The following is a 27168-nucleotide window of genomic DNA, read 5'->3' on the forward strand; positions in this document are numbered from 1 at the left end:
AAACAAGTTAAAAGGTAATACAGAAACACAACAGCCCTCCCAGAAACCTGAGTCCCCAAGAGGGGCTCCCAACCACCCCTCCACCTTCTCCCACCCCTCTACCTTACCCCAGATGTTGCCTTGTGCCCCAAAGAAGAATGAAGGGTCGGCCAGAGGAGTTAGGAAGCAGGTGGATTAATCAGAGAGACGGCAGCTGAGGTTAGAGAGAAATGCCCAGAGCTCAGGCAGCGCCCCAAGTGCAAATACCTTATCCACATTTATACTCTTGTTCTCATACATCTCAGCAAGCCTATGAGTGAAGTAGACATCACCACTGCTTTCCTTTCACAGCCTGTAGTCTAGTTCTTCTCACCAAACCATTCTAGCTAGCTTCAAACTAGCACACTTGTCTAGCTCGTCCAGTTTAAGAAGGACATAGAACTGCTTGAGAGAGTCCAGCACAGACTATACACACTATAAAACCATGTACAACATTATTTATTGCAACAACAGCACTAAGTGGTGATGGAGAAGAAAATTCTTTTTCAGTTTATTATACTAATTCACTTCAATATTTGAAAAAATTGAGTTAAAAGCTATTTGAAATGCTTCTAAACTCAAAATAAAGAGGGAGGAAAATGAAAGTTTCAAATGCTGAAGGACAGAGCAGCCACATAATTAAGTAGATTCTCTCCCAGCGACAGAAGCATTTAAGCACTTTCTGTATTTCAGACACACTCTTTTCAATATCATGACCATCCTGTAATACTTCAATTTCAGTCACTTAGTCTCCTCCCTCTTCTTTCTGACTATAAGTTCTATTTTGCTCCACTGCACAAACATTACAATTATCCTGATAATGGTTGTCAAATAAAGATGAAATCCTAAATCAAGGGAAAACAAGTGCCTGTGCTTCAAGTTAATTATATTATATACGCTCATCTAGTTCATACACTTTCCCTATTCATCTGCTCTTACTGGCTGAGACACTGCTGAGCTTGACTCCTACAGCAGTATTACACAACATGGCTTCTAGTCCATGTTTGCCACTACTGGTTTGGCATCAGGAGAATCACAGAATCATTTCTATTGGAAAAGTTTTGGAAGTGTTTAAGACCAGGCTGAATGAGGCTTTGAGCAACCTGCTCTAGTGGAAGGTGTCCCTGCCCACAGCAGGAGGGTTTGGACTAGATGATTTTTAAAATGTCCCTTCCAACTCAAGCTATTGTATGATTAAGTGAACTTACAAATAAAGGCTACAAATCACATGTGACAACTAGAACACCCACAAGTGCAATTCACAGGGGATGCTAGAACATTAAGCATATTTGTTTCTTCCTTCAAACTACGAGAATAACGGTTTTTTTCTGTACATCACACCTCTGCTGTTAACAAGAGCATTGGGGAATATTTAGAGGGATGCATTCAACTTCCCTCCCCATTTTAATGACAATAGCACCTCATATAGTTGTACCAATGAGTTCTTCACGTGGAGCATTTTCACGCAAAGGAAAGTGAAATCAACAAAGTCAACTGAAAGCATCACCAACAGCATTATTTCCGATCTCTTCACTGATTAATTTTCTCTGCAGGAATTTCTCTAATATATAAGTTCAGTGTACAATAAGAGCAATGCACCAGATAGCCATAACTCACAGCAGAGTTAATGCTTTTGGAAATATAAAACTTTTATCAAAATTAAACAGTAGTTTAGAACTTGATTGTCTCTACGTTCTGGGATCTACAAGCCCAAGCTATTTATGGAATCTTCATAACCGCTGCATAGTGGCATCTGTGCTGTTTGGAAAAAGAGAACAGAAACGCAAGGTCTGCGTTTGCACATGGGTCAAGCTGCAGAGAACGATCTTCTCCAGTCACACTTTACGCCCTCTGGTGGCTTTGCGTTGTCCCTACAGGTGATGGAAGAGCAGGACCCATTCTTGTAGGAACTGGGAAATACCTATTTTTTTCACAGATTTCAATGGGTTGGAACAAGAATTTATATTGTGAAGAGAAGCAGAGGCAAGAGCAAATAGGAAAATATTTTTTTATTTGCTGTGTTACTGTTAAGTACTTAATTTAAAACCATCTGGGAAAGGTTCTTAACAAACTTCAAGATGCTTTTGCTAGTTACTCACTTTACAGATATAATCTGGTTTTGTTACAGCGGCAACAACTTAAGATTAAAAAAAAAACCCCAACGCCTCACTATTGTTACACTTGATAGAGATTTCACCTTTATTTCTCTTCTTCCGAGTAAGAGGAAATCGTCTAACTCTATCCTACTGATTTAAAGCAAGGATTTATCTGAAGGGCTAAAGTTTAAAACAGAAGAGGCATTCCACCAGAAGCTCCCCTAACAGTGTTATTAGTGTCATGATTTCAACTTCTAATCTTACAGAAGTTCACATTTTTATGTAAATCCATGCCATCCCCTACCAAAGGCAAGAACAACAAAGGAGCCCAGAAAACGTGGTGGTCAAAAAGACACCAGGAAAGCTTCTCTGTGTAGAGAAATTAGTTAACACAGGTAGAGAAAAATAATTCAAGCCATCCTGACATGATGCTGCACTTGCAAATGTTAGCTACAGCTCAGAAAAACAGCTTTTCATAGCAAGACTAATATTTGAACTTAACATACAGCAGTTGCCATGAAAGCCAGCAAAACATTGGATACCCTTACAAACAGCACCAAGAACAAAACAGAGAGGATTTCATAGCCACACAAGAACTTGTTATGCCCACCATGCAAGTGGAGAGTTGGAGAAGGGCAGCATAAAGGGTATAGAACAACTATCTTACTAGATGTTCAACAAGTTAGGATGATTTGATCTGGAAGGAAAACAATTTGCGAAGAACATGACTTAAATTTACAGAAACACAGCAGTAAGGTGCAAGAATTGTGACTGTAGTCTTAAGTCAAACTCTTGGTAAGACACATCCATACACTGCCAGCAGATGGTCCATCCGTAGAGCAACAAAGGTAGTTTTCAGGTAAAGTATAAAAGTTTAACTACTGAAGTGTTCATTTTTCCTTCAAATGACTGTGCATTTCCAGTAGCAATTAAGAGTAATCAGCTATCAATGGGATTTAAACACACTAATTTTCTTAGTAATACTTTCCTTCCTAGTAATACTGTTCTCCGAAGTATTTCCTTCATGGAAAACTACACAAGACACCCTAAAAATAAGATGACAACTATTCTCCCTAATGCCTTAGGAAAAATTTTAAAGGAAGCTTTTGTGCTATGTTACTGTCAGCGTAGGGAAAAGAACCACAAAACTAAAACACAACACTCAAACCCAAAAAGCATTCTATTGAAAGCACACATTCAAATCTTCCTTTTTGGCCTTACATTTCAAAGCGTAGCTGTGCTTAATATGTCTTTCACACTCTGTTCCCACAGAACAGGAAAGCACCAGGAAAGATTTAGGTTGGATGTTAAAAGAAACCTCTTGACTGAAAGGATTTTCAAAGACTGCAATAGGCTCCCCAGGAAGGTGGTTGAATCCCACCCTTGCAGGTTTTTAAGAGAGACAGATGTGGTGCTGAGAAACATGGTTTAGCCCTAGACTTGGTAGAGTTAGATAATAGTTGGAGGACTCAAATTACCTTGAGGATCTTTTGCAAATAAAAAAATCCTGTGATTCAATTAATTGATAGAATGTAGAATATTTTGGGTTGGAAGGGACTGTCTGTGGCCTTGATGTTATCAACAACAAGAGATGTCAGCTGTTTTGGTTTGGGTTTGTTGGGTTTTGATTTTTTTTTTTTTTTTTTTTTTTTTTGGGGGGGGGAGGGAAGTTATTTGTTTTTCTTTTTAAAATAGATAAAGGAACAATTTCTGTTGAAGATCATTCAATGAGGAGAAGTACAGGTGGAAGAATCACAGGCAACCTCTAAAACAATCCTTCAGTACATTCCATGTAATTTATTGACATAATATTTAAGAGTGTGCTAGTTTGAAGCAGGCTAGAATGTTTTGGTGAGAAGACCTAGATTACAGGCTGTGGAATGAAAACAGTGGTGATGTCTACTTTGCTCACAGACTTGCTGAGATGTATAGGAACAAGAAATAAAAACACAGATAACCACTCTCACTTGGGCTGCTGGCTGAGCTGCTTCTTACTCTCTAACTTCACCCTCCATTTTGGACTAATCCACTTTGCTTCCTAACTCCCTCGCCAAACCTCCATTCTTCCTTGGGACTGGGGTAAGGTTGAGAGGGGTAGGGGGAAGGTGAAGCGGTGGTTGGGAGCCCCTCCTGGGGACTCAGGTTTCCGGGAGGGGAGTTGTGTTTCTGTATTACCTTTTTACCTTGTATATTTCTGTCTATAACTGTATATACTGTAAATATCTGCTTGTATATTGTGCTAGCTGTAAATATAAGCTTCATTCATATTTCCAGAGCCAGCTGAGTCTAGTCTGGGTGATTTTCTAAAGTGTGGGGGGGCGGGGAACACCCAAATCATCACAAAGAGCTTGATCTATTCTCTTCTAAAGAGTCAAGGCATGAATATTGGTTACAACCTGGATTACACAGAACCATCATATAAACTCAGAAAAGATGATCCTAGCAAAGAGCTCTGGTCCATGATCTAATTAATAATGCAGTATCTGAATGCAGCTAGGAAAAAAGTCCCCTTTTCAGAAACAAGAGCTAGGATTATATAATTACCATCTTAAAACACATATTTGCTTCAATGAATGTGTACACCTAACACCCAGCAATTAAACATTCACTTCAAAATGGAGAAGTGTGAATGAAGCTCTATCTTGATTTCACCTTTAAGACTTATCCACACAATACCAAGCAATCCCAATCACAAGCACAACCACTCTACAGCACTGGATGCCGTGTGAAGGCTTTATAAAAAGGAGAACTCTTCCAAAATAATCTCGTCTGCAGAAGGACCAAATTATCTCTGAAGTTATTTCTCTCAGTGTTGTGGAATAAGCTGCACAACATAACCATCACACCGCTGACATTGGCAGAACATGAATTCTTGATCTATGTTCATTCATTTCACACATGACTTTGTCATGTCTTTTGTCTAAATTCTGAACTAAAGGCATGTTTCCCTGCAACACATTCTCCAAACCAAACCAACTGCATATTTTAATAGCAATCTGCAACAGTACAACAGGTTGTTTGGGGTTTTTTTTGGTTACACAAAATATAGCCTGGTACAGCTCTCCAGTCCTGAGGCCAACTAGAACAGTTGAGCTCAAATTTCTTACAGGGCAAGATGAAAGAAGGAGGTTACACCCCAACTGCTTATGATGTTCTTGAAGTGCTTCTGGGCATCACTGTCCAAACCTGCTGGGTGGCCCACACCAAATCTGCTCAGCGAGCATCCCAACAGTTTAACAGTACATATCATAAGCATTCACCCTCTCTACCAAATATTCTGTATAAGCACATGCAAGACAGGCATGCTCACAAAAAAAACCACACGTATGATCTGTACCAACCACTGCACATCCACCTAACCAGGAAAGTTCTTCAAACACCTGACGACTGTATTATAAACCGGACTGAAAAATGCAGCACCATTCAGAAATTTCCAAGTATTCCCATACTTCATCTTCACCCATGGATCCCACTTTTGGTGTTTTACCTCACCACAATAAAAAAAAAAATAAATATCCTAGTGTAGGGTAGGATGCCCTTCTGAGTAGGCTTCTTCCAAACTCTAAGAAGTAACAAATAAGTGAAATTATTTTCTCCCTAACAGGTGAATAGAGCTCTTGGATGGATACCAACTTCTTGCACATCTGAAGACTAACCCGTCTTCATTTTTAAACTTATGATTTAGCATATCATTATTGCCATTGGTTTACATAATTATTTGAAGGGTAAATTCTTGACCCTCATCCCACCCTATCATTATTCTTTTCTGATATTTAAAAGTGCATTTCTAGTTAGATGCTATAACCTTAAATACTTTGTCACCTTTCTTACTCACTTTAACATTGTCTCTCCTGTCTTATTTTAATTTAAATAAGGTTAAAAAAATGAAGAGTCAACTGACTACAGCTAGTTAGAAGAGCAAAAAAAAAAAAGGAGCAAAGTTCCTAGATCTGTTCTGACAGAGGTTTCCCACTAAATACAGCATCTTCCATTTTAATTCAGAGCTGCAATGAAGCAACTGATCTTATTTCTGTTCTATGAATCTCCCTTTAAAATACTAACAAATACCAGAGACAACTAAGCATGTGTAATTTTTTCAGAGATTAACCATTAACCAACTAAAATGCAACTGTAGCACTCTAGCTTGTTGCCACTTTTATCATCAGCACTCAAAATCCTCTTTACATTGTACCCTTCTCTCAACAACTCACCCTGAACTTTCACAATCTAATTTAACTTCTAACTTAGACTAACAAATTCACTTCTTCCCCCTTAATTTTTTACACTACTTGGAAAATGTAAGTAGAAAACGTCAATCCAAACAAATAAATGCAAACATGAAATTCCCCATTCAAGAGAGTCTTGAGTGTTCTAGCACCATGCCAAGGGGCAAACTTTTTAAACTACAGCAGGATAGACTTAGAATAGACATTAGAAAGTTCTTTACTATGAGGGTAGTGGAAAACTGAAACAGGCTGCCCAGAGAAGTTGTGGATGTCTCATCCCTGGAAATGTATAAGACCAGGCTGGATGACACTTTGAGCCACCCAGTCTAGTGACTGGTATACCTGCAGATGGGAGGGGTGTTTGAACTGGATGATCATTAAGGTCCCTTCCAACTCAAGCCAATCTATGGTCTTTCAACTTTCCATTAAGAGCTACACAAGAATTCAAGGCCTCTCTCAATGAGTAAGATCTTCAGAAAATTACTCCATCAGTATCCTTCTCAAACATACACAGAGCACTTAAAGTTCTCCATTTGATTCTTGACGCCATAAATAAGTTATTAGTAGCTGGCTTCCCTCATACAATTCTACACTCAGAAATGAATGACACGTTTTGCATTACATTATTTTGCTAAGTTTTATCCCTCCAAGAAAGAAGAGAAGCAAATAACATCAAGTCCCAAGTATTTAAAAACATGCAATAAGACTGTTGATATTTGGCTTTGAGACAGTGGCATTAACTGCCAAGCAGACCATTAGGTAAAGAGTTTGAATGTCTTAATAATGTTACTGGGGATAACTGGATATTGCAGAAATATTTCTCATGGTGTTTTAAAAATACAGAATTATTTAAAAGAGTGGCTAAAATCTGTTCTACAAAAAGAATCTGCTGTCTGAACAACAGCAGGTTCAGGAGACACTAGAACAAATTCAGGAATCAATACTTTTGAGTCACTAGCTGTAAAATGCTTTTTAAAAGTTAATTAAGAACCAAAATCCCTCTTCAAAATGGGTACAGAGTATTACTCTTTCAGTTTAACCATTGTTATACTCCCTAAGCATCCTATGTAAAAGGCATACCTCTGCTCAGACAAAAAACAAAGAACGTAAGAGCAGTGAGCAAAATTCTCTATTTGCATTTGCTACCATTTTTTCACCAACCAGCGTAAAACCATATCAGTATCTTGGTTATGCTATAATTGACAGAAAGTAAAAGAAAACTCACTGTCTCTCTCCCAGTATTAGAGGAAGTTTCAAGTCTCCTTTTTTTGGGAAAATGACTGTTTCCTCCTGTTCCATTAGCTAGCCTCAATGATCTACAAAAACGCAAATGGTACACAAGTCCACTTCTCTTCAAAGCCACATTTCATCAATTAAAAGTAACTTCAAAAAACAGCTATTGATAATGGACACACATCACATCTCATCTCCTCAACATCTGCTTCAACTACAGTTGAGATTTGCTAGAAGTTCTGCTAGGCTCAAACACAAGAGATGGTCACAATGCCTATGACTCCTCCTGACATCATGAGCTCATTTAACTGGTATTGCAGTAAGGAAAAAAAAGTTGAAAGCCTTTTAAAAATAAAAGCAAATACAATACAAAGAAGTGTTTTAAAGGTTCCAATCGGTTGCATTACTACATGAAGTACGTTGTCTGCTAAACTCAGTTCCCCTTATTATTCAAACCCTGTGTTGTGTGCTTTCTGCTCTATGCATTGCTAATTGAAGTCACCAATAATCATTTAAAAATCTGATGTTGTCTGTAGAAAGCTCATGGCTGATGATCTGCAATGAAAATGTATGAAGTCCAAACAAAGCTTAATGCTCAGAAACTAGGTAAACTAAAACCTAGAACACAGAACTACAACAGAAGACATGCACGTGAATGAATAGGTCAAATAATGGAAAAGAGAAATCTCACAGAAATCTACAGCATTTGGATACAGGGTGAATTCTAGCCACCTCAGTAAGCTCTCCCCAAAGACTTTCAATCGGTATACATACATAGCGCTATACGGAATTGCTATAACCTGCTACAAAGAACAAATAATTTCACACTTTTCCTCAAGACTTTTTTTTTTTCACCATACTTTCTAGAAGAACACCTGAGCTCAAGAATAGATACAAATGGAATAAATTAAGACTGGTTAGCATTAAATGGTACCTTAGATACACGAAAAAATGCACTTGATATGCTATCCTGTATCATCTTGCAGTTCAGTTATGTAGGGGGAAAAAACAGATATGTAAATTCTTTGAAGTGTTTCAAACTATTCTCTGCAGCACAATAATATTTCAAGAAAAACAAACAACAGATCAAAACACAAAAATAACTCAGAAAAGCTAGACAAGGTGACACTTGGTTTGGTTTTCTTGAAAGGATTCTCCAGACAACTTTCTCAGATTCTACTCTAAGCCAGAAGATTGCTACAAAAACTTCAGAGTTTCAGGCTCAATTGCTGCTTTCTCATTTTCCTCATGGGTCACTGGTGAGGAAGTTACATCCAGTAAGTCAAAGAGAGAGTAACAAGTAATCAAACACAGACCAATAACATTTTGATGTTCTCTTTAGTCAAAATATCCACAGTAATTATCAGTTTGGGAAACAGAAAAAGCTCCGTATTACTCTACTTATTTTCTCTTTAAAAGATCAATATGGGACTTCTGAAAGAGATTAATATTTCAGCATTTGGAAACCAAGCAATTCTGGAATAATCTCTGTAAAACAGCCACTTGGTTGAGCACCAGGAATCCTATCTCTACAGCCATCCACAAATGCATAAAGTCTGAAAATCACCACCTTATTCTAGTCCATTCTTTCCTGGAAAAACAGTCTAGCTGAGAAGTTTCTTTATACAAAGCATGATGCTATTTTGGAAGACATTCACTTCTAGTTTCAGAAACAAAAATTAAAAACAACAAAAAGAATGATGCCTAAAATAACTAGAATAGATTTTACTTGCCATGCTTTGCATTCATCAGGCAAGCAACACTTCTATTTTGTTACTTTCCTTGCCAGGAATGGAAAAGTAGACTTCAAACCCAGATGACCTAAGGAAATGAGACAACTGAGGTACATGTAAAGGTATGGCAGAACTCTTGTGAAAGGCCTTTATTGGAAAAGACTTTAAAGATCATCTAACTCTACCAAGCCTGGTGCTAAATCAGATCTCTCAGAACCACATCTCTTCAGGTTTGAAACATCTCCAGGGATGGAGATTCAACCACCCCCCTGGGGAGCCCTTCCAATCTTGAGAACCCTTTCAGTCAAAAAGTTATTTCAATATCCAAACTGAACTAGTGCAACTTGAGGCCACTTCCTGTCACTTGTTACTAGGGAGAAGAGTCCAATATGCACGTGGTTCCAACATCTTTCCAGGTAGCTGTAGAAAGCAAAACACTTAAAATAATTTCAACATGATTAGAAAGGACTCACTTTTATTGTAGCAGGTTGCTAGTACACCTTTATCTGCAGGACTGGTACTAATGTGCCAAATTTCACCCACTTGATGAAGGAGAACATTTTTGTTTATAATGTTATTTTCATCATCGAAGTCTATGATGTGAATCTGCAAATATAATAAGACAGAACATTTAGGTTTCAAATGTCTTCTGTGGATCCTAATTATACACAATGACTGCACAGAACAGTTTAACTACAATTTTATAACCAATACCTACTTTAATTATTATAGTAACAATTTAATATGTCATTGATTTCATGCAGGATATACTTCTTAGGAAAAAGACATGCTATTTCTTTGGTTTTGAGAAAATACCTTGTTTACTCCACTGATTTTTGTAACTTACTGCTTGAAGGTTAAGTTTTCATTTCATAGCTAATAATAAGCAAGCCAGCGGTACTGCAATTCACACTTTAATATCAACAAATAGAAACAACAATACGATTTGTAGTCTAAAATGTCTGCACAGTTCTGTATCTAAATCACTGAATTCAAATACCCTTAAAAGAAGAGAAGGACAGGACTCACGTCTGAAATAAATACTGTAGAATCATGGAATCATTTCAATTGGAAGAGACCTTTAAGACTGCCAAGTCCAAACACTAACTCAACCAAGCCTAGTGCTAAACTGGATGGTGATTCAGCATCTTCCTGGGGAGCCTCTTTCAGTCAATACGTTTCTTCTGATATCCAACTTAAACCTCTCCTGCAGCTACTTGAGGCCATTTCCTCTTGTACTGTCACTTGTTTCTATACTACACAGAAGAAACAAACACCTTCCTGGCTCCAACCTCCTTTCAGGGAGCTGTAGAGAGTGAGACAGGTGGTCCCCCCTCAGCCTCCTTTTCCGCAGACTGAGCAATCCTCATTCCTTCAGACACTCTTCACAAGACCTGTTCTCCAGACCCTTCACCAACTTTGATGTCCTCCTCTGAACCTGCTCCAGCACCCCAATGTCCTTCCTGCAGTGAAGATCCCAAAACTGAACCCACTGATCAAGCTGTGGCCTCACCAGTGCCAAGTACAAAGGGACAATCACTTCTCTGTTCCTGCTGGTCACACAATTCCTGATCCAGGGCAGGATAGTGTTGGCCTTCTTGACCACCAACACACACACACTGGCTCATATTCAGCTGGCTCTTGGTCATCACCCCCAGGTGCTTCTCTACTGGGCATCTTTCCAGCCACTCTGCTCTAAACCTGGAGTGCTCACAGGGTTGTTGTGACCATGTTGTATAAAGTCAGCAAAAATCTTTCTTAGAGTTCACTTCAGTAACCAAACCACAGATCCATACCAATTAATAAATTTTAACACTTTCTATACTATTCAGAAAAGTAAAGCATTAAATTTAAAAATGAAGGAAACAAATTGTTTAAACCTATAGATAAGCTTTTAAAAGATAAACAGCTAGATTTGCTTTTTGTGTTTCTGATTTTTGTTTGTTGTGGGTTTTGTTTCAGTGGTTTTGGTTGGGTTTTAAGTAGCTCCACATTACTTGCTCTCATTTTTCCTCTTCATTTTTAGTTAGTTGTTTTTCCATCAGTGACTCAGAAATAGAATTTGAAAAAGATTTTAACTTTGCACAACATACACAACTAACTTGACTCATGTGACTAATTCTGCTAAACCCTCAAAGACTCAATTTTTAGAGAACTGTACCCTATCAAAAATTGTTTAATAAAGGGTGAACGTTGAGGAGAAAAAAAACCAAAAGCCATGCTATCATGATGACTGAATTAAGTCTACTGAAAAATTTAAACTGATATTTGACAAAGAAATTACCTGATTATCATATCTGAGAGACTGTGTTCCAACCAAAAATCTTATTGCATCTGTTTCTGCTGTCTGAGGCGTTAAAGCTCGTGCCTAGGAAAGAAGAAACCATGAGAAAAATCACAGCTAATAGAATCCATTAATTTCAGCAAAATTCTTGAATTTTATGTATTAAATATCACTTGAAGCATTAAATTCTTATAATCTACATACTTTCCTGCCCTTTATGTCTATTTTGGTTAAAGCCTTTTTTGTGCAGCTTCTCAGAAATGCGAGATGCATTTAATTCTTCACAGTTGTGAAGAACCTACAGGTGCTAAATACATTATCTGGCCTTGAACAATGATGACAGCAAATATTATAGCAGTTCTTCTAAACTAACCTTCCTTTTTTCAACTGAAAATACTCTATAAGACAGTCAGTTCCTAAATACGTCAGCTACAGTACACAAAAGGATATTCTCACAGATGAAGATACCTGCATAAAAAGAAAACTTTCTCTCACCATTAGCCATCAAGTTCCCAGTAAAGCTAAAAAAACAAATCCCTTTTTTCTCTCCATTCCAGGCACTAGAGAAAATAATTGTCTGAATGACAACAGAAATTGGTATTTATCTATCAAAATTTTGTCATCTTTTCTTGTTTGTTTGTTTTTCTATTATTGCTAATGAGACTGTTAGGAGTGTCTTGCTGCTTCACCTTGCACCAACCAGTTTTGGAAGAAACAACAAAACAGTTAAGAGCCATGAGAGACATTAAGAAGTTAAGTGTAGTTTCACGTAAACCCACAATTGCTAGTTTGCATTAGTCATTAGTGGAGATTAGTAGCTAATTTTCAGTAAACTGAAACTAAATTAACACTAAAAAGACTTTTACAAGTCATAAGTAAACTGTGAGGAATTTCTACTACTTCCCAATGCTACAGATACCCAAATAATACCGTTCAGTGCGAGTTCTGTCACAATAGAAAGAAACCTTTACAATTCACATACTATTTGGCATAAAATAGTTCAATGTCTGAATAGATCTGCAGTCTTTACTGCAAGAAAATCTTCTGTAAATTGGGTAGTGTGGTTTGAGCGATTGTCAGTGAAAACTGAGGCAAAAAGTTGAGTAATCTCAGCTGCCTTCTTAACCAAAGTGAGCTGGTCCCCTCATCTCTTTCCGACAGGGTTCACTTTTCCCCTAGTCCTTCTCTTGTCAGTGACATAGCTCTAGAAGCGTCATGGTTTGCCCTTCATGTCCCTAGCAGGATTTAATTATATCTGGGCTTTAGCTTTCCTGATCTGGTCTCTAGTTCCTTGGACAACTTCTTTGTATTCTTCTCAGAACACCTATCCTGGCTTTCACCTTCTGCAGGCTTCCTTTTTGCGTGGAAGGGTGTCCAGGAGTGCCGTTCGTCATCCCTGCAGGCCAGTTGGTGCTTTTGCCTGCCTTCTTGTTGGAACAAAAAGGACAAATAGTCCAGAAGGATTTAAGTAACTGCTGCATAGCCCTTCTTACTGCCATCCCATTGTGCAGCTATCCAATTAACTACATTCTGTATTCAAGAAAGAAAAAAACAAACTAGAGTACCCTACATCACTCATTCTTCAGCTGAGAAACACAACTAGTCAGAATATAGAGAAGACACTCCTCACACACGTCTCAGTTCTCACATCTGTTCCTTCTCTCTGGCAGTCTGTCTATGGTTGTCTCTGCCTTAACTCTAATCTGACCTAACCCTTTTTCCTCTAACCTTCTTGTCATCTTTTTGACATCTCACCTCAGATCTCTCCAGATTTATCACATGAGCCAGATCAGTCCCTGTATATTTATTTCCAAAAGGAGGGGAGAAGGTTTGGGCCAGGAGCCTCGTGGGGACTCTGATTTTCTGGGAGGGGTATTGTGTTTCTGTATTACTTTTAACTTGTATATAACTGTAAATATTGTACATATATATATATGCTTTTAAATTGTGCTAAGCTGTAAATATAGCTTCATTCCTTAACTTACAGCCAGCTGAGTCTAGTCTGGGTGATTTCATTTTGTGTGTGTGGGCAGGGGGCGGGGGGGGTACCTCCAAAAGCATCAATTTGAGCATAAAAAAAAATTTAAAATGCAATGAGCTTAGTAAATATGGGCTAGTAGAACAACAATTCTATAGGAAAAAACACACCAGGGAACATGATTTAGTGAGAAGTTCATGCTCAAAACATACTCAAATAAAGATCAGAGTGAAACAGTACCCATTTGTTTGTACTGTCCTATTTATGCAGCACTTACCACCAACAAGCCTAGACAGTGTTTTTGATTGACAGAACCAACTAAAGTTCACCAAGAAGACTGCAAAAAAGCTTTCTTTTGTCTCAAACAGAATTTACATTTTCAGATCCTTGGCAAGAGCACCTTTTCATTTCAGATCTGCTTTCAATTATCTTGAAGAAAACCCTAGAAATAAGCAGGCAGCTCTGTATCTCTTTCAATCAAGCAAGCTGGAAGTCAAACAATGAGGCCTCCAAGATCTTCACTAAAATAAAGAAGGGGGAGTTCCCAGCTGTTTTGAAGCCTTTCAAGTAGGATTATAGAAACACAGAATTGTTTTGGTTGGAAAAGACCTTGAGTATCATCAGGTGCAACTATTACCTAATGCTACTAAGGCTGGGGCTAAATAAATTCCCTCAGCACATCTCTGCCTCTTTGAAAGACCTCCAGGGATAGGGATTCAACTGCCTCCTTGGGAAGCTTCTTCCAACCTGTGAAAACCCTTTTAGTCAAGAAGTTTCTTCTCCTATCCAACCTAAACCTTCCATGGGACAGCTTGAGGCCATGTCCTCTCATTCTATCACTCGGTACTAGGGAGAAGAGACCCCCATCTCACTCAAAACTCCTTTCAGGTAGTTGTAGAGTGAGGTCTCTCCACTGCCTGCATTTCTCCAGACTAACCAACCTCAGTTCCCTCAACTGCTCTTCAGAAGAAGTGTTCTCCATAACAGGTTATCATACTGCTTTCAAAAATGTACCAGGGAGACACAAAGTGCCCTAAATAAAATTATGTCAATATAGGGCCACACTTACTCCATCAGCTTCTCTATCTCTTCTTTATACTATTTTGAAGTTATTTCCCATTTTATGGAGTAAAAAGTAAATAATTTTCTCAAGCCTATGAATTTTAACACATTTCACAAAAACAAACACTTTGTTTATTCTCCATCATAAAGACTGAACCTTGTATGTTATGGATATGTCACGGATGGGGTTTCTCAGTGCCTATGCCGACTTGGCAGAGGGGAGAAATTAATTATAAAAATATATATATTTATTAACTTCCAGTATTTCAACTCTCACCACCCCCGACCACTGAACTTTAATATTACAGGGTTCTTTACACTGTTATGGAGACATTCTAGGATATATATCTACAGAACTTATTAATAACTAGCAAACATTCAAACTATGAACAGAGAGAGAGTTTCCCTGCGGCTCAATGCCACCTGAGGTCTTTTAGCGTTTGCCCAGCAAAGCTGAGCTGAAAACTGCTCTCTGCTTTATTGCAGAGGTAACAGAAATTACAGAGGCATCTACTCACAATTCTTATCAATTATTAATCACCCTCCAGGGCTGCGTCAGCCTATTGCAAGTGTCCAATTCTTCAGGGTCTCTGCCTGTGGACCTTTAGGCTGGAATCCTCTGGTGTCAGGGGAAATGGCAGGCTCTGCTCCTTACTGCTGCTGGATTCTGCTGGCTGCTCTCTCCAGGGGTACGCAGGCAGGATCTCCAGGTGCAGAGGCAGAATTCCGTGTAGCCTGAGCACGGGTCCAACACTTGCTCCTCAGGCCGATCGAACGCAGACAAGCGGGTCTGCTCCCAGCAACCCATGGCAACGTGCACACCAAGCAATCATACAAAGGCAGGCATAAAGCTCCAAGGAAGTATGCACGTGGGCAGGCAGGCAAGCAAGCACGTGGCAGAACTGCAAGTAATGTGCAGAAGGCTGCACCTGAGCCTGTGCACCCCTATTTATCAAATGTGGGCCAAGAGTTAATGGTCTCATTGGCCACTCAAATGAACCAATTAGGTTGGCAGTCAGCCGAACCCTACCACACTAGGTAAAACCCACAGGCCTGGACTCCAGGTATGGGAATCACGTGGGCCCAGCACCAGGCAGGCCCAAGCTGGGCGTGTGGGGACTTACACAATCAGGTGTCCCTTTGTTCTCATTTACCCCTGGTGCAGGCAGAGACATGTCCAGGCAGAGCAGGCATAAATAAGCCTGCTTTCGGGCCTACAGGCCCTCCACAACAGGATATTATAAACTCAGCAAGCATTCATAACTGGGGAAGACTTGATACACAATAGAAATAATAGTACAATAGGTTTTCAGTTCTCCCTTGCACAAACACGTGAGGACCTTGCAGTAAGGTGGGCATCAGTCTCTTCTCCCCACTATCAGGTGATAGAATGAGAGGAAAAAGCCCAAAATTGTGCCAGGAGAGGTTTAGACTGGAATGTTAGGAGAAATTTCTTTACTGAGAGTGGTGAGGCAGTAGAACGGGTTGCTCGAGGATGTGGAGCAGTCACCGTCCCTGGAGGTGTTAAAAAAGCACATGGACACAGCACTTTGGCACATGGCCTAATGGCTATGGCAGTCTTAGGCTGATGGTTGGACTTCCGCAACTGTAACAATTCTATGATCTAATTTTGCCTACTTAGAGCTACTTCTAGAGAAACAGAAGTTACATCAACATACTAAGACACTGATGACCAATCTAACTGAATTTGGAGTGCCGTCAATATGGAGAGCACCTTAAGTCTGTCTGTTGCATGCAAGCTGTTGTAAAGAACATCTTTCATATGAGCATACTGCCTGATGGCTGCAGCCACTGGGTAGAAAATAAACAAAAAAGCTCAGTATAACAAATACTGATTAATCTCAAGCAATACAGCTTACTCTTCTTACAAAACGCCACCACCTACAGAACACTAAACCTGCACATAGACTCAAAAAGCATTATTTGCTGAGAAAATTGTTGTGATGTGTAGGAAATATGCAGAACGCACATGGGAAAGATGTGAGCGTGAGAAAACAAGTTGTCCTTATATGTAGCCACAGTAAAGTTGCACCTGCTAAACAACACATACATAATTTGGTCATTTCAGAAGGCCTAAAGTAAGGAAAACATTGTTAACTAGCAAAGATTAAGACATCAGATGGAGCCAGGCTCTTCTCAATGATGCCCAAAGACAGGACAAGGGGCAACGGGTGGAAGCTGAGGCATAGGAAGTTCCACGGAAACATGAGGGAAAAAGAATGTTCCACCGTGAGAGTGACAGAATGCTGGAACAGGATGACAAGGGGGCCTGTGGAGTCTCCCTCTCTGGAGATATCCAAAACCTGCCTAGATGCATTCCTGAGTGATCTGGTATAGGTGATCCTGCTGTGGCCAGGCGGGTTGGACTAGATGATCTTTCAAGATCCCTTCTAGCCCCCTAACGTTCTGTGATCAGGAACCACAAAGAACATTTTGATTCTAAGTCCCAATTTCACATTCACCAACAGCTCTATGACGAAATGCCCACAGTCTAGGGCAGGTAGTTTTATAAAACACAGGCGATATGGAAGTAACTGGACTGTGATTGTGCCATAACAAAGTATTTTAATAGTTTATAAATACACAGTCAAAATTCCACTCAACTAACACAAAGGAATCTCCGCCTTTGGAAAGCAAACACTGAAGATTTCCCCATGCCATGCAAGTCTGCCAAGGAACCTGAACAAGATCCTCCTCCTTGAAGACTTTCAAAAGCTGTGTATTTATTCCATGCAATAGTCTGTAGCATCCCCAGTCACCATTTATTCCACCAAATTAGGGGTTGCACACAATCACAAAACAGTGAAACAGAAGGAATGCCACAAATGTCAGTTCGTCTCTTCTCCTTCAATGAAATATATCCTTTTGGGTGTCAACAGATGTTAAACAACTGCTGCAGAGATGCAGGAAATTGCATCAGCATGCTCCAAAGGCAGTCCTGACCAGTACTGTGTATCATGAGGCTAGACACTCTTATCCACACTGAGTCTTTCAAAATGACAAAATTAATTTGGAAAAAAGTTACGGCTAAGTAGAAAGGAGAGGACATCATCCTGTGCAACCTGCTCTAGCTTGGGCCTTGGTCTAGAAGACCTCCAGAGGTCCCTTCCAACTCCTGTATCATTCCATGAGTCTGTAATCTCAAGAGAGTAGAGTTGGAATGCTCTCAGAGGCAGAACCACAAATTCTGTACAAACTGTGCTCTACTTCTACCACAGCAGAAAGCAAAACTAATCCCATAGTGAAGATCACCACTGAATCTCTACACTTTGCTCTTAAGTTCTGCTTCCCTTCTTGACATTTTTTCAAGTATACAAACTTACATTTTTAATTGCCTGTGAATGCCCTAAATACAGTCCAAAGAGAAAAGGATCAGTACTTCAATACATACTTTGTCTTGCTCCTGCATTGTGCTGCTTCAATATCAGCAAACAAGAAAACATACAAATATTCAAAATGTTTGGGTCAGTGTATTACATTTAATACAATCAAAATAATTTCTACTATCAGTCTACACTTGTGAGCAGTGAACTTGCAATACAAAATATAAAGGACACAGCATTTGGCTTCCAGGCCCCAAATCTGAATATAGTTATTTGGCCATCTGTTTATGCTGAAAACCAGAAATATTGTGCTGCTACTCACGTAGGGTGGGGAAGCCATGGCCTTGCTGATGTCTTAAGTCTGGAGGTAAAACACAAGTTCCTCACCTCCCCAGAGAATGCCCAGACTGCTAATGTCAAGAATACTATTTTTGCCTTCCGGCATAATTTAAATTTTCCAGTAGGAAGACTTCGATTTTCACTGAGGTAGGACAGCCCTGCTTCTCCCATCACAGTATGAGATCCTTTATTGTCGACTATAGTGACTGTGAGCAAAAAGGCTGGCAGCACACATGCCCAGATGACCTCCAGTGCTCTCAGACAGCTGCTTTCTCCAAGTCTTTTACCAGAATTCCCATCGCTGATGCATTTAGTGCACTGACTCTATTCCAAAGACTGACAGATTCTGTAAATCCTCACAGCAACAAAGCCTTGCACAGCACATCCACACTTAGAAATCCCACTCATTTCTCAAGAACCATAATAGTAACAATCACCTTTTAATAGTTCCTTCCTCCTTTCACATGGTTAGCCTTTATCATACCTAAAATTAGCAAGAGCCTGCTGAGGGTCCTAGAAGAAGCAGCCTGCACTTCATTCACTTCAGCCATTATGAACACCTTTGGGGGATTACTAAGAGTTTTGCATCTTACTTATTCTCTTCCCAGAAAAACTTTAAGCTTAACATGATAGGTCAAAGCTCCACGAGAGGTCCTCCAAATTGAAATGCAGCTTTCAAGAAGGGTCACGATAAGAGAAGCAGACAGAAAAATAAGTGAGATAAGAAACTGGCACTCACAAAGCCAAATAACCTTAGAAAAGAAAGTTGACTGAGACAAGAACAATTATTGTGCAATTTCCTGGACCAATTCAATTTTCAAAATAAACCCTCTAAAGACACCCCTAAAGCGGTATCAAAACTATCAACTCAATTCTGTTTGGTCCATTCTTTCATGCCACAAAATCATAAAAGCTCTCCCAGGGAAGACAATACCACTGCCAATGGAAGTTAAAGAATGCCAGCTGAATAGAGATCAGCAAACACAACGCCCAAAGAGAAGAGCCAGAAGGAGGACTGAGGGTACTACAGATCCATCAGTCTGACCCCGGTGCTGGGGAATGCAAGCCATCCTGAGTGCCACTATATAATATGTGCAGAACAAACAAATGATCAGATCCAGGCAGCACAGACTCATGAAGGGCAGCTCCTGCTTAATGAACCTGATCACTTTCTATGACAAGGTGACTCAACACCATCCTGGCCTGAATGAGGAATATTGTGACCAGAAGGACCAGCAACGTGATTGTGCCCCTCTAATTTGTATCGGTGAGGACACACCTCAAATGCTGTGTTGAGTTTTTGTGCCCTCACTCCAAGGACACTGATTTGCTGAAGCAGGGCAACAAAGTTAGTGAGAGGCTTAGAGAATGAAATTTATGAGGAGTGTCTCACAGAACTGGAATTGTTTATTCTTGAAGAGAGTAGGCTGAGGGGAGACTTCATCAGTCTACGACTCCCTGGGAGGAGATTGTAGTGAGGATGGGGTCAGTCTTTTCTCTCTGGTATCAGGTGATAAAATGAAAGCAAATTACCTGAAACTATGCCAAGGGAGGTTTACACTGGACATTAGGAAAAATTTGTCTACTGAAAGAGTGGTCAGGCATGGAAATAAGTCATATTCTGTGGCTCTAATGTATATTTGCTTCAGTTCCCTTTGATTATAGCTACTTTCTTAGGCCTTTTGCTTTATCTTCCTTCCAGGCAGCAGTCCTCCTCTTTCCTGTAAAGCATGCAAGAGGTCCACAGCAGATGTACAATTATGAAGAAAGGATGAGGGCCTTTGGGCTTTTTAGCCAGACTGAGGGGATCTTATCAATGCTTATAAACACTTAAAGGGTGGCTGTCGCAAGGATGGGGCCAGTCTCTTTTCGGTGGTGCCCAGCAGCAAGACAAGATGGGGACTGGACTGGATAATCTCCAGAGGTCTCTTCCAGTGTCCATCATCTGGGGCAATGGAGTACAGGCCCATTTTGCTCCCAGACAACACACAGGCTACCTTTCCACACTCCATAGAAGACTCACTCTATATAACCTATCAGTAAGAACCTATTAGTTTTATTAAGTGCAAGTAAGAGATTCTAGACCACAAGAGAGATTTAACTATAAGCTTTATTACATTTGACACACAAGTTACAACCATCACAAGCCAATCACAAAATAACAGCACAGTATCAGACTTCTGTAGATTCAGCATTTAACACAAGTGAATATTACACACTAGCTCCTACACACAAATAAAACCAAACCAATTTACTAAGGAGGTCTATTGGTATAGTCAGGATGAAAAAGCATGCAACTCAGAAGCCAAGACACCCAAACTTGTTACAAAGAACCTTCATATATTACTTTCAACAAGCACCCTGTAAAGGTGCCTAAAAAAAAACAAAGTCCATTTGTACATTTGATATTTATATCACTACATCTACTGTAGAATTATATCATTGTTCTGTGAGCAGCAGAAGAAACAAGCGAGTTCTTATCAATCCCATAACTGCAACAGTAAGCCAGCTGTTGCCAACAAGAGTAACAGACTAATAAAAACTTTAGGGTGGGAAAGAATCATAAATTAGGGTCCACCTCACCCATCCACCAACTCAGCCAACAAGTTTCCCAGAACTTTCAGAAACTTAGTTAAACTTGGGTTGCTCTATGAGGATGATAAATAGAATCATAGAATCGCTCAGGCAGTAAGAGACCCTTGAGATCGAGTCAAAGCATTAGCTAACTCTAACAAATCTCCAAATTAGTAACATGGCAGGTCAAGTTCTTAAGTTGGCCAGTCCCATTTTCTCATAGCCATAAACACTAATATGATAGACAAATTTGTCCAATGGAACAAGTACAGACACATGGAACCCACGGCAAGAGATTCCCCCATACATCAAGTAGCTTTACAGTTCGCTATAACCCATTAAAGCTTGGAACTCATCAGAAGCAAGCAGTTTAGCCCCCTTCCCTCAAAAGAAAAGAAAAAAATCTGAAAAGAAACAAGCTGTAAGAATCTTTTCGAGACTGCCGGTATTTTCCTACCGCTCCAGAGGCAAACAAAGACTTCCCAAAGGTGGACCAGGGGTTGCTGTCAGAGCCAGGCCTAGCCCTAGCAGCTAGGCTGTGCATGACCATGAGGGAAACAACCTCAGCCCATGCACCCACACGAGTACACCTGCCCTGGAAACAGAAAGACTTGGAGCAGGGACCAACTTGTGCCATGTTCAGCCATTGTTAAACACCGTAAAACTACGGGCAGGTGTCAAGAAGCACCAAGAGCCTCTGGTACCACTCCAGTCCAGGAAAGCTGACGAGACTCTCCCTCTAAGCAGTCCAACATAGCCTACACCAGCCCTCCCCTACCCCACTACGCACACCCAAGCCTCGTAGCCACCACCTTCCCACAGGCAGAACCGACATCTCTCAACTCACTCCGGCACTCACCTGAAACTCCAGCCCGTAAATCACTGGCGCATCATCCTCCATGGCGACTACACAGCACCAAGCACCTCCCTGTCCGAGAGCTTTTTGACCCTCGGCGCTGCCCGTTGCTCGCCGCTTCCGGGAGGTGTGTCGCGCGTGCGCGGTCCGCTCGGCCGGGCCTGAGGCGCAGGCGCGCTGGGGAGGCGGCTCTGGGGTGGTGGCGGAGTGGTGCTGTCATTGTCGGGGCGCAGAGGTGAGGGAAGAGTGGCTTGCGAGGCTGTTCTGCTGGTTGGAAAGTGTCTGGGTGGGTGCTGAGATTGTCTTGGGATGCCCGACGGGCAGTGTTTCAGCTGTGTTTCAGCCCTATGGGAGGCCGCGTCCATCCCCGCTACAGGGCGGTCAGGGCCAAGGGGGACACTGCGGTGCTGCTGCTAGCAAGACTGGTCCCCGAGAGCCTGAGACCGAGGTTAGCGCCATGGGAGAGACGTGAGGCAGCGAGCTGCTCCCGTCCTTCCGCAATTCCAGCCACAGCCCCAGGCTCAGCATCCTGCACTGGTGACAGCCGTGAACTCACCCTTTTCTTGAATAGGGGGCGAGCTGGGTTTGGGGAGCAGAACGGTAGATGTCGTTTTGTCTGTGTTTAGTGGGGAGGCATTTGCTCTTCATTCGCAATATTTTTCCTACATACGAAAATGATAAAGAGGAAGCCTTCTTCAGACTTGCTTGATTCTGTGGGTAGGTGTTAAATGTGAGATGTCAGTTAGGCGACTATATGTTTAAAGCAGGAATTTCAGTTTTTGAGACTTAGTTCAAAGGCACATACAAGCAATACCTGAGTAATACAATCTAATACTTGTTTTCATGGGGACTTTTCCCTCTTCAGCTACCATGGAGAATAATGAAAGTAATGTGAAAGAGGCAAAGAGCACCTCAAATGAAGATGTCAGTGGAGACATTGTTCAGCAGAAAACTCAGGAAGAAGTTCTCTTTCACGAAGAAACCATTGATCTTGGTGGAGACGAATTTGAATCTGAAGGGAATGAAACAATATCAGAAGAGTCAAACAATTTTGTAGATAAACTCAATGAACAAATGATGGAGAGTGTCATCATTTCAGATTCTCCAAATAACAGTGAAGATGACACAGGTGAACTTGGTTGTCTACAGGAGATTGTAGAACAAATGGAAGCTAAAGATAACAAAAAATCACAACCAGAAATGGATAAAGAAGAGTTTTTAAGTAATGAAAGTGAAACTGAACAGGAAGAAACACCCAGAGACATTTCTGAGATTGGAACAGATGATCAGGCATCTCTAAAGGAAGAATCATTTCAGGAGGCAGAGAATGAGAATCCAAAGTTGGGAAGCAATATTCCTGTTGAAAAAAAACCAAATAATATGGAAGAAAGCAAACCCGGGGGCCAGATATCATCACCCAGTACTGACAAACCATCTCCTGAGGCTGAGCCTATTCCTGTGTGTACCATCTTCAGCCAAGCAAACAATATTAATACACAACCACAGTTGTTCCTGCCTGATGGTTTCGAGCCTCAGATGGTAAAATCTCCCAGTTTTAGTAGTATAATTGAGACTCCAGTGAAGTCTAATCCACAGGTGGTTCAACCAAGTCCTAGTCTAAGCAAGTTCTTTGGTGATACTGTTAATACTAACACTTTAGCTTCTGATTTTTTTGATTCATTTACCACATCCAATTTTATTTCTGTTAGTAATCCCAATGCAAGCTCTTCGATTCCAGAAAAACTGTCCTCTCTTTCTAATGGTGGAAACAGTTCTTGTGCTTCATCTAACCTAACTTTCTCTGTGCAAAACGGGAGACCTGAAGGAGGTGGTCCTCTGTCACCTCTGGAAGCAACTCAGTCCCCAAAGCCCTTTGCACAGATTCAAGCTGTTTTTGCTGGAAGCGATGACCCGTTTGCCACAGCCTTGAATATGAGTGAACTAGACAGAAGAAATGATGCTTGGCTTCCTAGTGAGGAAACCAGAAATGTTCTCATTTCGGTTGCCACACAGCAGTACAGCACTGTGTTCATAGATAAAGAGAATCTCACCATGCCTGGATTAAAGTTTGATAATATCCAGGTAAGAATCTGTTGTTATATCTCAGTGTGTGATGATCTATTTTAGAAATTTAGTAAGAGCTGTCCAGTAATGTGTATACCCTAGTGTTTCATACTGTTGCTGATGATCACCATGTGTGTATTATATCAGTCCTTGGTAGAAGATTTCACATCACTGCCTACTCATGCATGGAGGGACTAAAACCAGATCTGATTTATTAATAACTACATTTCTTGGGCACTTTGAAAACCAGTGTTGACAGTTTCTATAGAAACCATAGCTTGCACCTTGTGAACTTTTTTGTTTCTGGTCCTTCTAGTTGGTAAGGTAATGTTCACATTTGGAATGTATGCAAGCTTAACGTGCTGTACTGCAAAGTCTGAAAGGAGACAGCTTTGTTTGCTTGTGGAATCCACTGATGCAAACAAGTGGTAAATAGCATTTTTCACTCATGTTCAGATTACACTCAATAAATTGCATCATTTCTATCCAGGCTGAGTTCTGGAGCAAGCTACGGGGAAGGGATAAACCCAAAATGAAAGGAAAAACTCCTGATGAGATCATGAAGGAAAAAACATAGGAGTAGAAACTCATTTATTTTCTCTTATCAGAGTTCCCAGCTGGTGAGAAAGTATAAAGACTCTTTTTTTTCAGAAAGTGAGGAATTTCACTTGGATCTATTCAGTATTTCTCATGAAGGAATTTTATCCTGGCTGTTCAGACAAGGCTATCATAATGGATCCTTTTTTTTGTTTTCCTTGAAATAATCCTGCGCTTTTGTATCTGTGCCTCTGGATAATAGATTTCTTGTCTACAGAGATGTTGTTGAGGATTTGAATACTTTAATCCTTAATTGTAACATAACAAATACCAAGTAGTAGTCAAATACTGTCTGGCAGCATTGACTTCTCAATCTGCAGCAACTGTCATAAAAGTCTCGTGAGTGAATCTGGTACAGATTTGTAGCTGAATTGTCTGACTAATTTTAGTTTTCTGTCACAACAGGTTACACTAGGTTTAGGCATTTGCTGTGCTGCTGCTACTTCATGAGTTAGCTTTATCTTAAAATACTGGTTTGTCATTGCAGAGCCAAATAATCAGTGTGAAAGAAAACACTGTATTAGAAAGCTACTTTTTCTCCTCTCCTTCCCTGAGAAAATCACTTAAACCTTGATGAGTAATGCAAGTGTGTAGCATCTCTCTCCTGACAGTTAATGAGATGGGCAGGAGGAGTGATCTGTATTGCAGATCCCAGGAATGAGGCAGAGCCTCCTTATTGCAGGCCTCCTTCTTTACAGTGCTTCTCTCTCGCCTTCCTCAGCTCAGTCAAGGATTAAAGGCTTATTTGCTTGGAATCTAGGCATGTGGTTATATACAGATCTGCCGCATATGATGTAGTTGAAAAGAAGATGTTATGACTGTGTCCATGTGATGGATTTCTATAGTTAAGACCTGATGTAAAATCATCAGTGGAATTAAAGGACATTCCTACTGCTTTCTCCATTGATTATAATTTATAAGCTGTCACACAGGCATGTCAGCAGGGACAAGTTTTGGAGTGCTTTATGTTTACACAACTTTCCTCTACTTACAGTTTCTGCTTTTCAGCAGCCTGAGCACATGCCTTGACTGGCTTGACATCCCCTACTTTGGTGTCATTGTTTCACACACTTCTAGTACTGCAAACTGCGTATTTCACTGGAGCCATAATTGTAGAGTACTTGACATGTCAACTGAAACATTGTGAGAGGCATCTTTTCAATGTTAAATCCACTTCCAACAATCGTCATTAAAGCTTTGGTATGAATAGTTTGCTAATGCTAAATGTTAATGCGAGGAGGTGTTTAAACCAGGCTGCATGCAGCTGCCAAGTTGGCTGGAAAGTGCATTTAAAAGGAACTGTAAGTGTGCTTCAGGGAATGACTGAAATTTTGTATGAGGTGTTTTGAAGAGTTCAATCCTTTTTTTCTGTCCTTGCTCACTCAAAAAGTGTTTGTTCTTATTACAAACATATTGTCTTGAGCCTTAAGTGGATAACTTGCAGCAAAAAAAAACATATTAAATAAACTTAATTTCAGCTGCTTGCTACACTTTGCTCATCATTCAAGAAACACTATTGTTTAAGCTGTTTTGGCTTGTGTATGTATGGTTCAGATTATCTGCATCTTATTCTCAGGAACAAATTGGAGTACTGCTTTTTGTGCTCTTTCCATTATGCTTTTTTTCCTTAGTTATTGTCTTTTGTTTCTTTACATTATTCTGTAATATTTCCTCCTCCATATTACTATTGGGAAGGATTAGAAATTCTTTTGTATTTATGTCATTTTGCATACACTCTTTTCTTAATCCTTCAGACTCTTCTGTCCCAAAGATGGAAATCTTGTTTGTTCATAGGATAAGTGACAGCATTAGAGGTAAAAGATATCTGTATAGTGAAACAGTAGTTGCAGTCTCATTCCTCAAGAAACCAGACAGAAAATGCAAGCATATTTCCCATCACTGTCTGTGGGGAAAGTGCAACTATCAAATCTCTCTATTATTAGGTGTTCTGTATTTTTTTTTAGGCAAAAGGCATTGTGGCTTGCTTCCTGCTCTCTGCTAACAGCTTCCTACTTCAGTTAGTTGTTCAAGTGAATGTTTTTGTGTTCCTCTAAAGGGATTTTTTTTGCAAATATCCCTTGGAATGCTTAGATTTTTGCATAGTCACTTTGTGCTTTGCCGTGTTAATTACTTCTTGCTATTCTGGTTACCATAGATGTGAAAATATATAGTGAAATTGCAGAGACAAGAGAAGATGGAGAGGAGTGCAGAGGTTCTCTCTTACAAAGATAGCTAAAAGAAAGGAGAGCTCTTGGCTTTCAAGAGCAATATGAATCTAGATTTCATAATCTTCTATTTAGCGTAATACTTGCCACCCAATATGAGCTTCTCCTTTTCCTTCCGTGAACATCTGCTGTTCAGAGGATGGTGATCAAGTAAAATCTTTACTCTGGCTGAATAGGGGTTATAAATTGCTTTCTGTTTGAAAAAAAATATTAGTATATTGTTAACATACTACTAATTATTTTCCTTATTTCCACATGTTTCTTTTCTAGATTAAAAACACATGAAACCATAAGATTGACAGAAGTCTTACAAAAGTAATTTCTGTTAACTGTTTTTTGCACAGGATGACTACTAAACCCTCAGGGAGCTCTCTTGTATGCAGTAATTTATACAATCCCAGCAAAAATAGGATACACTCCCCTATCACACCCTGTCTTACACTCTGTAGTAGCAGACATGGTATCTGAAGACAGTAAGCAGGACAGGTGTCAGTGCCTGTCAGCGTGGCCCGCAGTTTTTCAGTAGCTGCTTGATGTTA

The 27168-nt window shown here is 40.1% G+C and overlaps 2 protein-coding genes across 3 annotated transcripts in view; one reads left to right on the top strand and one right to left on the bottom strand.

Annotated features, from left to right (window-relative positions):
• Nucleotides 1-21941, bottom strand: part of EIPR1 (EARP complex and GARP complex interacting protein 1) — a 73739-nt gene extending 51798 nt beyond the window's left edge. Inside the window, exons 1-3 of one of the 2 annotated variants that reach the window (XM_064145934.1) lie at nucleotides 21747-21941; nucleotides 11591-11674; nucleotides 9780-9912 (exon numbers count right to left, since the gene is read on the bottom strand). In XM_064145934.1, coding sequence (XP_064002004.1) covers nucleotides 9780-9912; nucleotides 11591-11674; nucleotides 21747-21788 — 259 coding nt within the window. In that variant the 5' untranslated portion in view covers nucleotides 21789-21941. The remainder of the gene's footprint in view (nucleotides 1-9779; nucleotides 9913-11590; nucleotides 11675-21746) is intronic. The other variant, XM_064145933.1, reaches the window with a different exon arrangement.
• Nucleotides 21886-27168, top strand: part of TRAPPC12 (trafficking protein particle complex subunit 12) — a 45289-nt gene continuing 40006 nt past the window's right edge. Inside the window, exons 1-2 of the mRNA XM_064145932.1 lie at nucleotides 21886-21978; nucleotides 22609-23825. Of these exons, the coding sequence (XP_064002002.1) occupies nucleotides 22614-23825 (1212 nt within the window). The 5' untranslated portion in view covers nucleotides 21886-21978; nucleotides 22609-22613. The remainder of the gene's footprint in view (nucleotides 21979-22608; nucleotides 23826-27168) is intronic.

The sequence above is a fragment of the Pogoniulus pusillus genome, chromosome 7, assembly GCF_015220805.1.
Source record: "Pogoniulus pusillus isolate bPogPus1 chromosome 7, bPogPus1.pri, whole genome shotgun sequence".
Lineage (NCBI taxonomy): Eukaryota > Metazoa > Chordata > Aves > Piciformes > Lybiidae > Pogoniulus > Pogoniulus pusillus.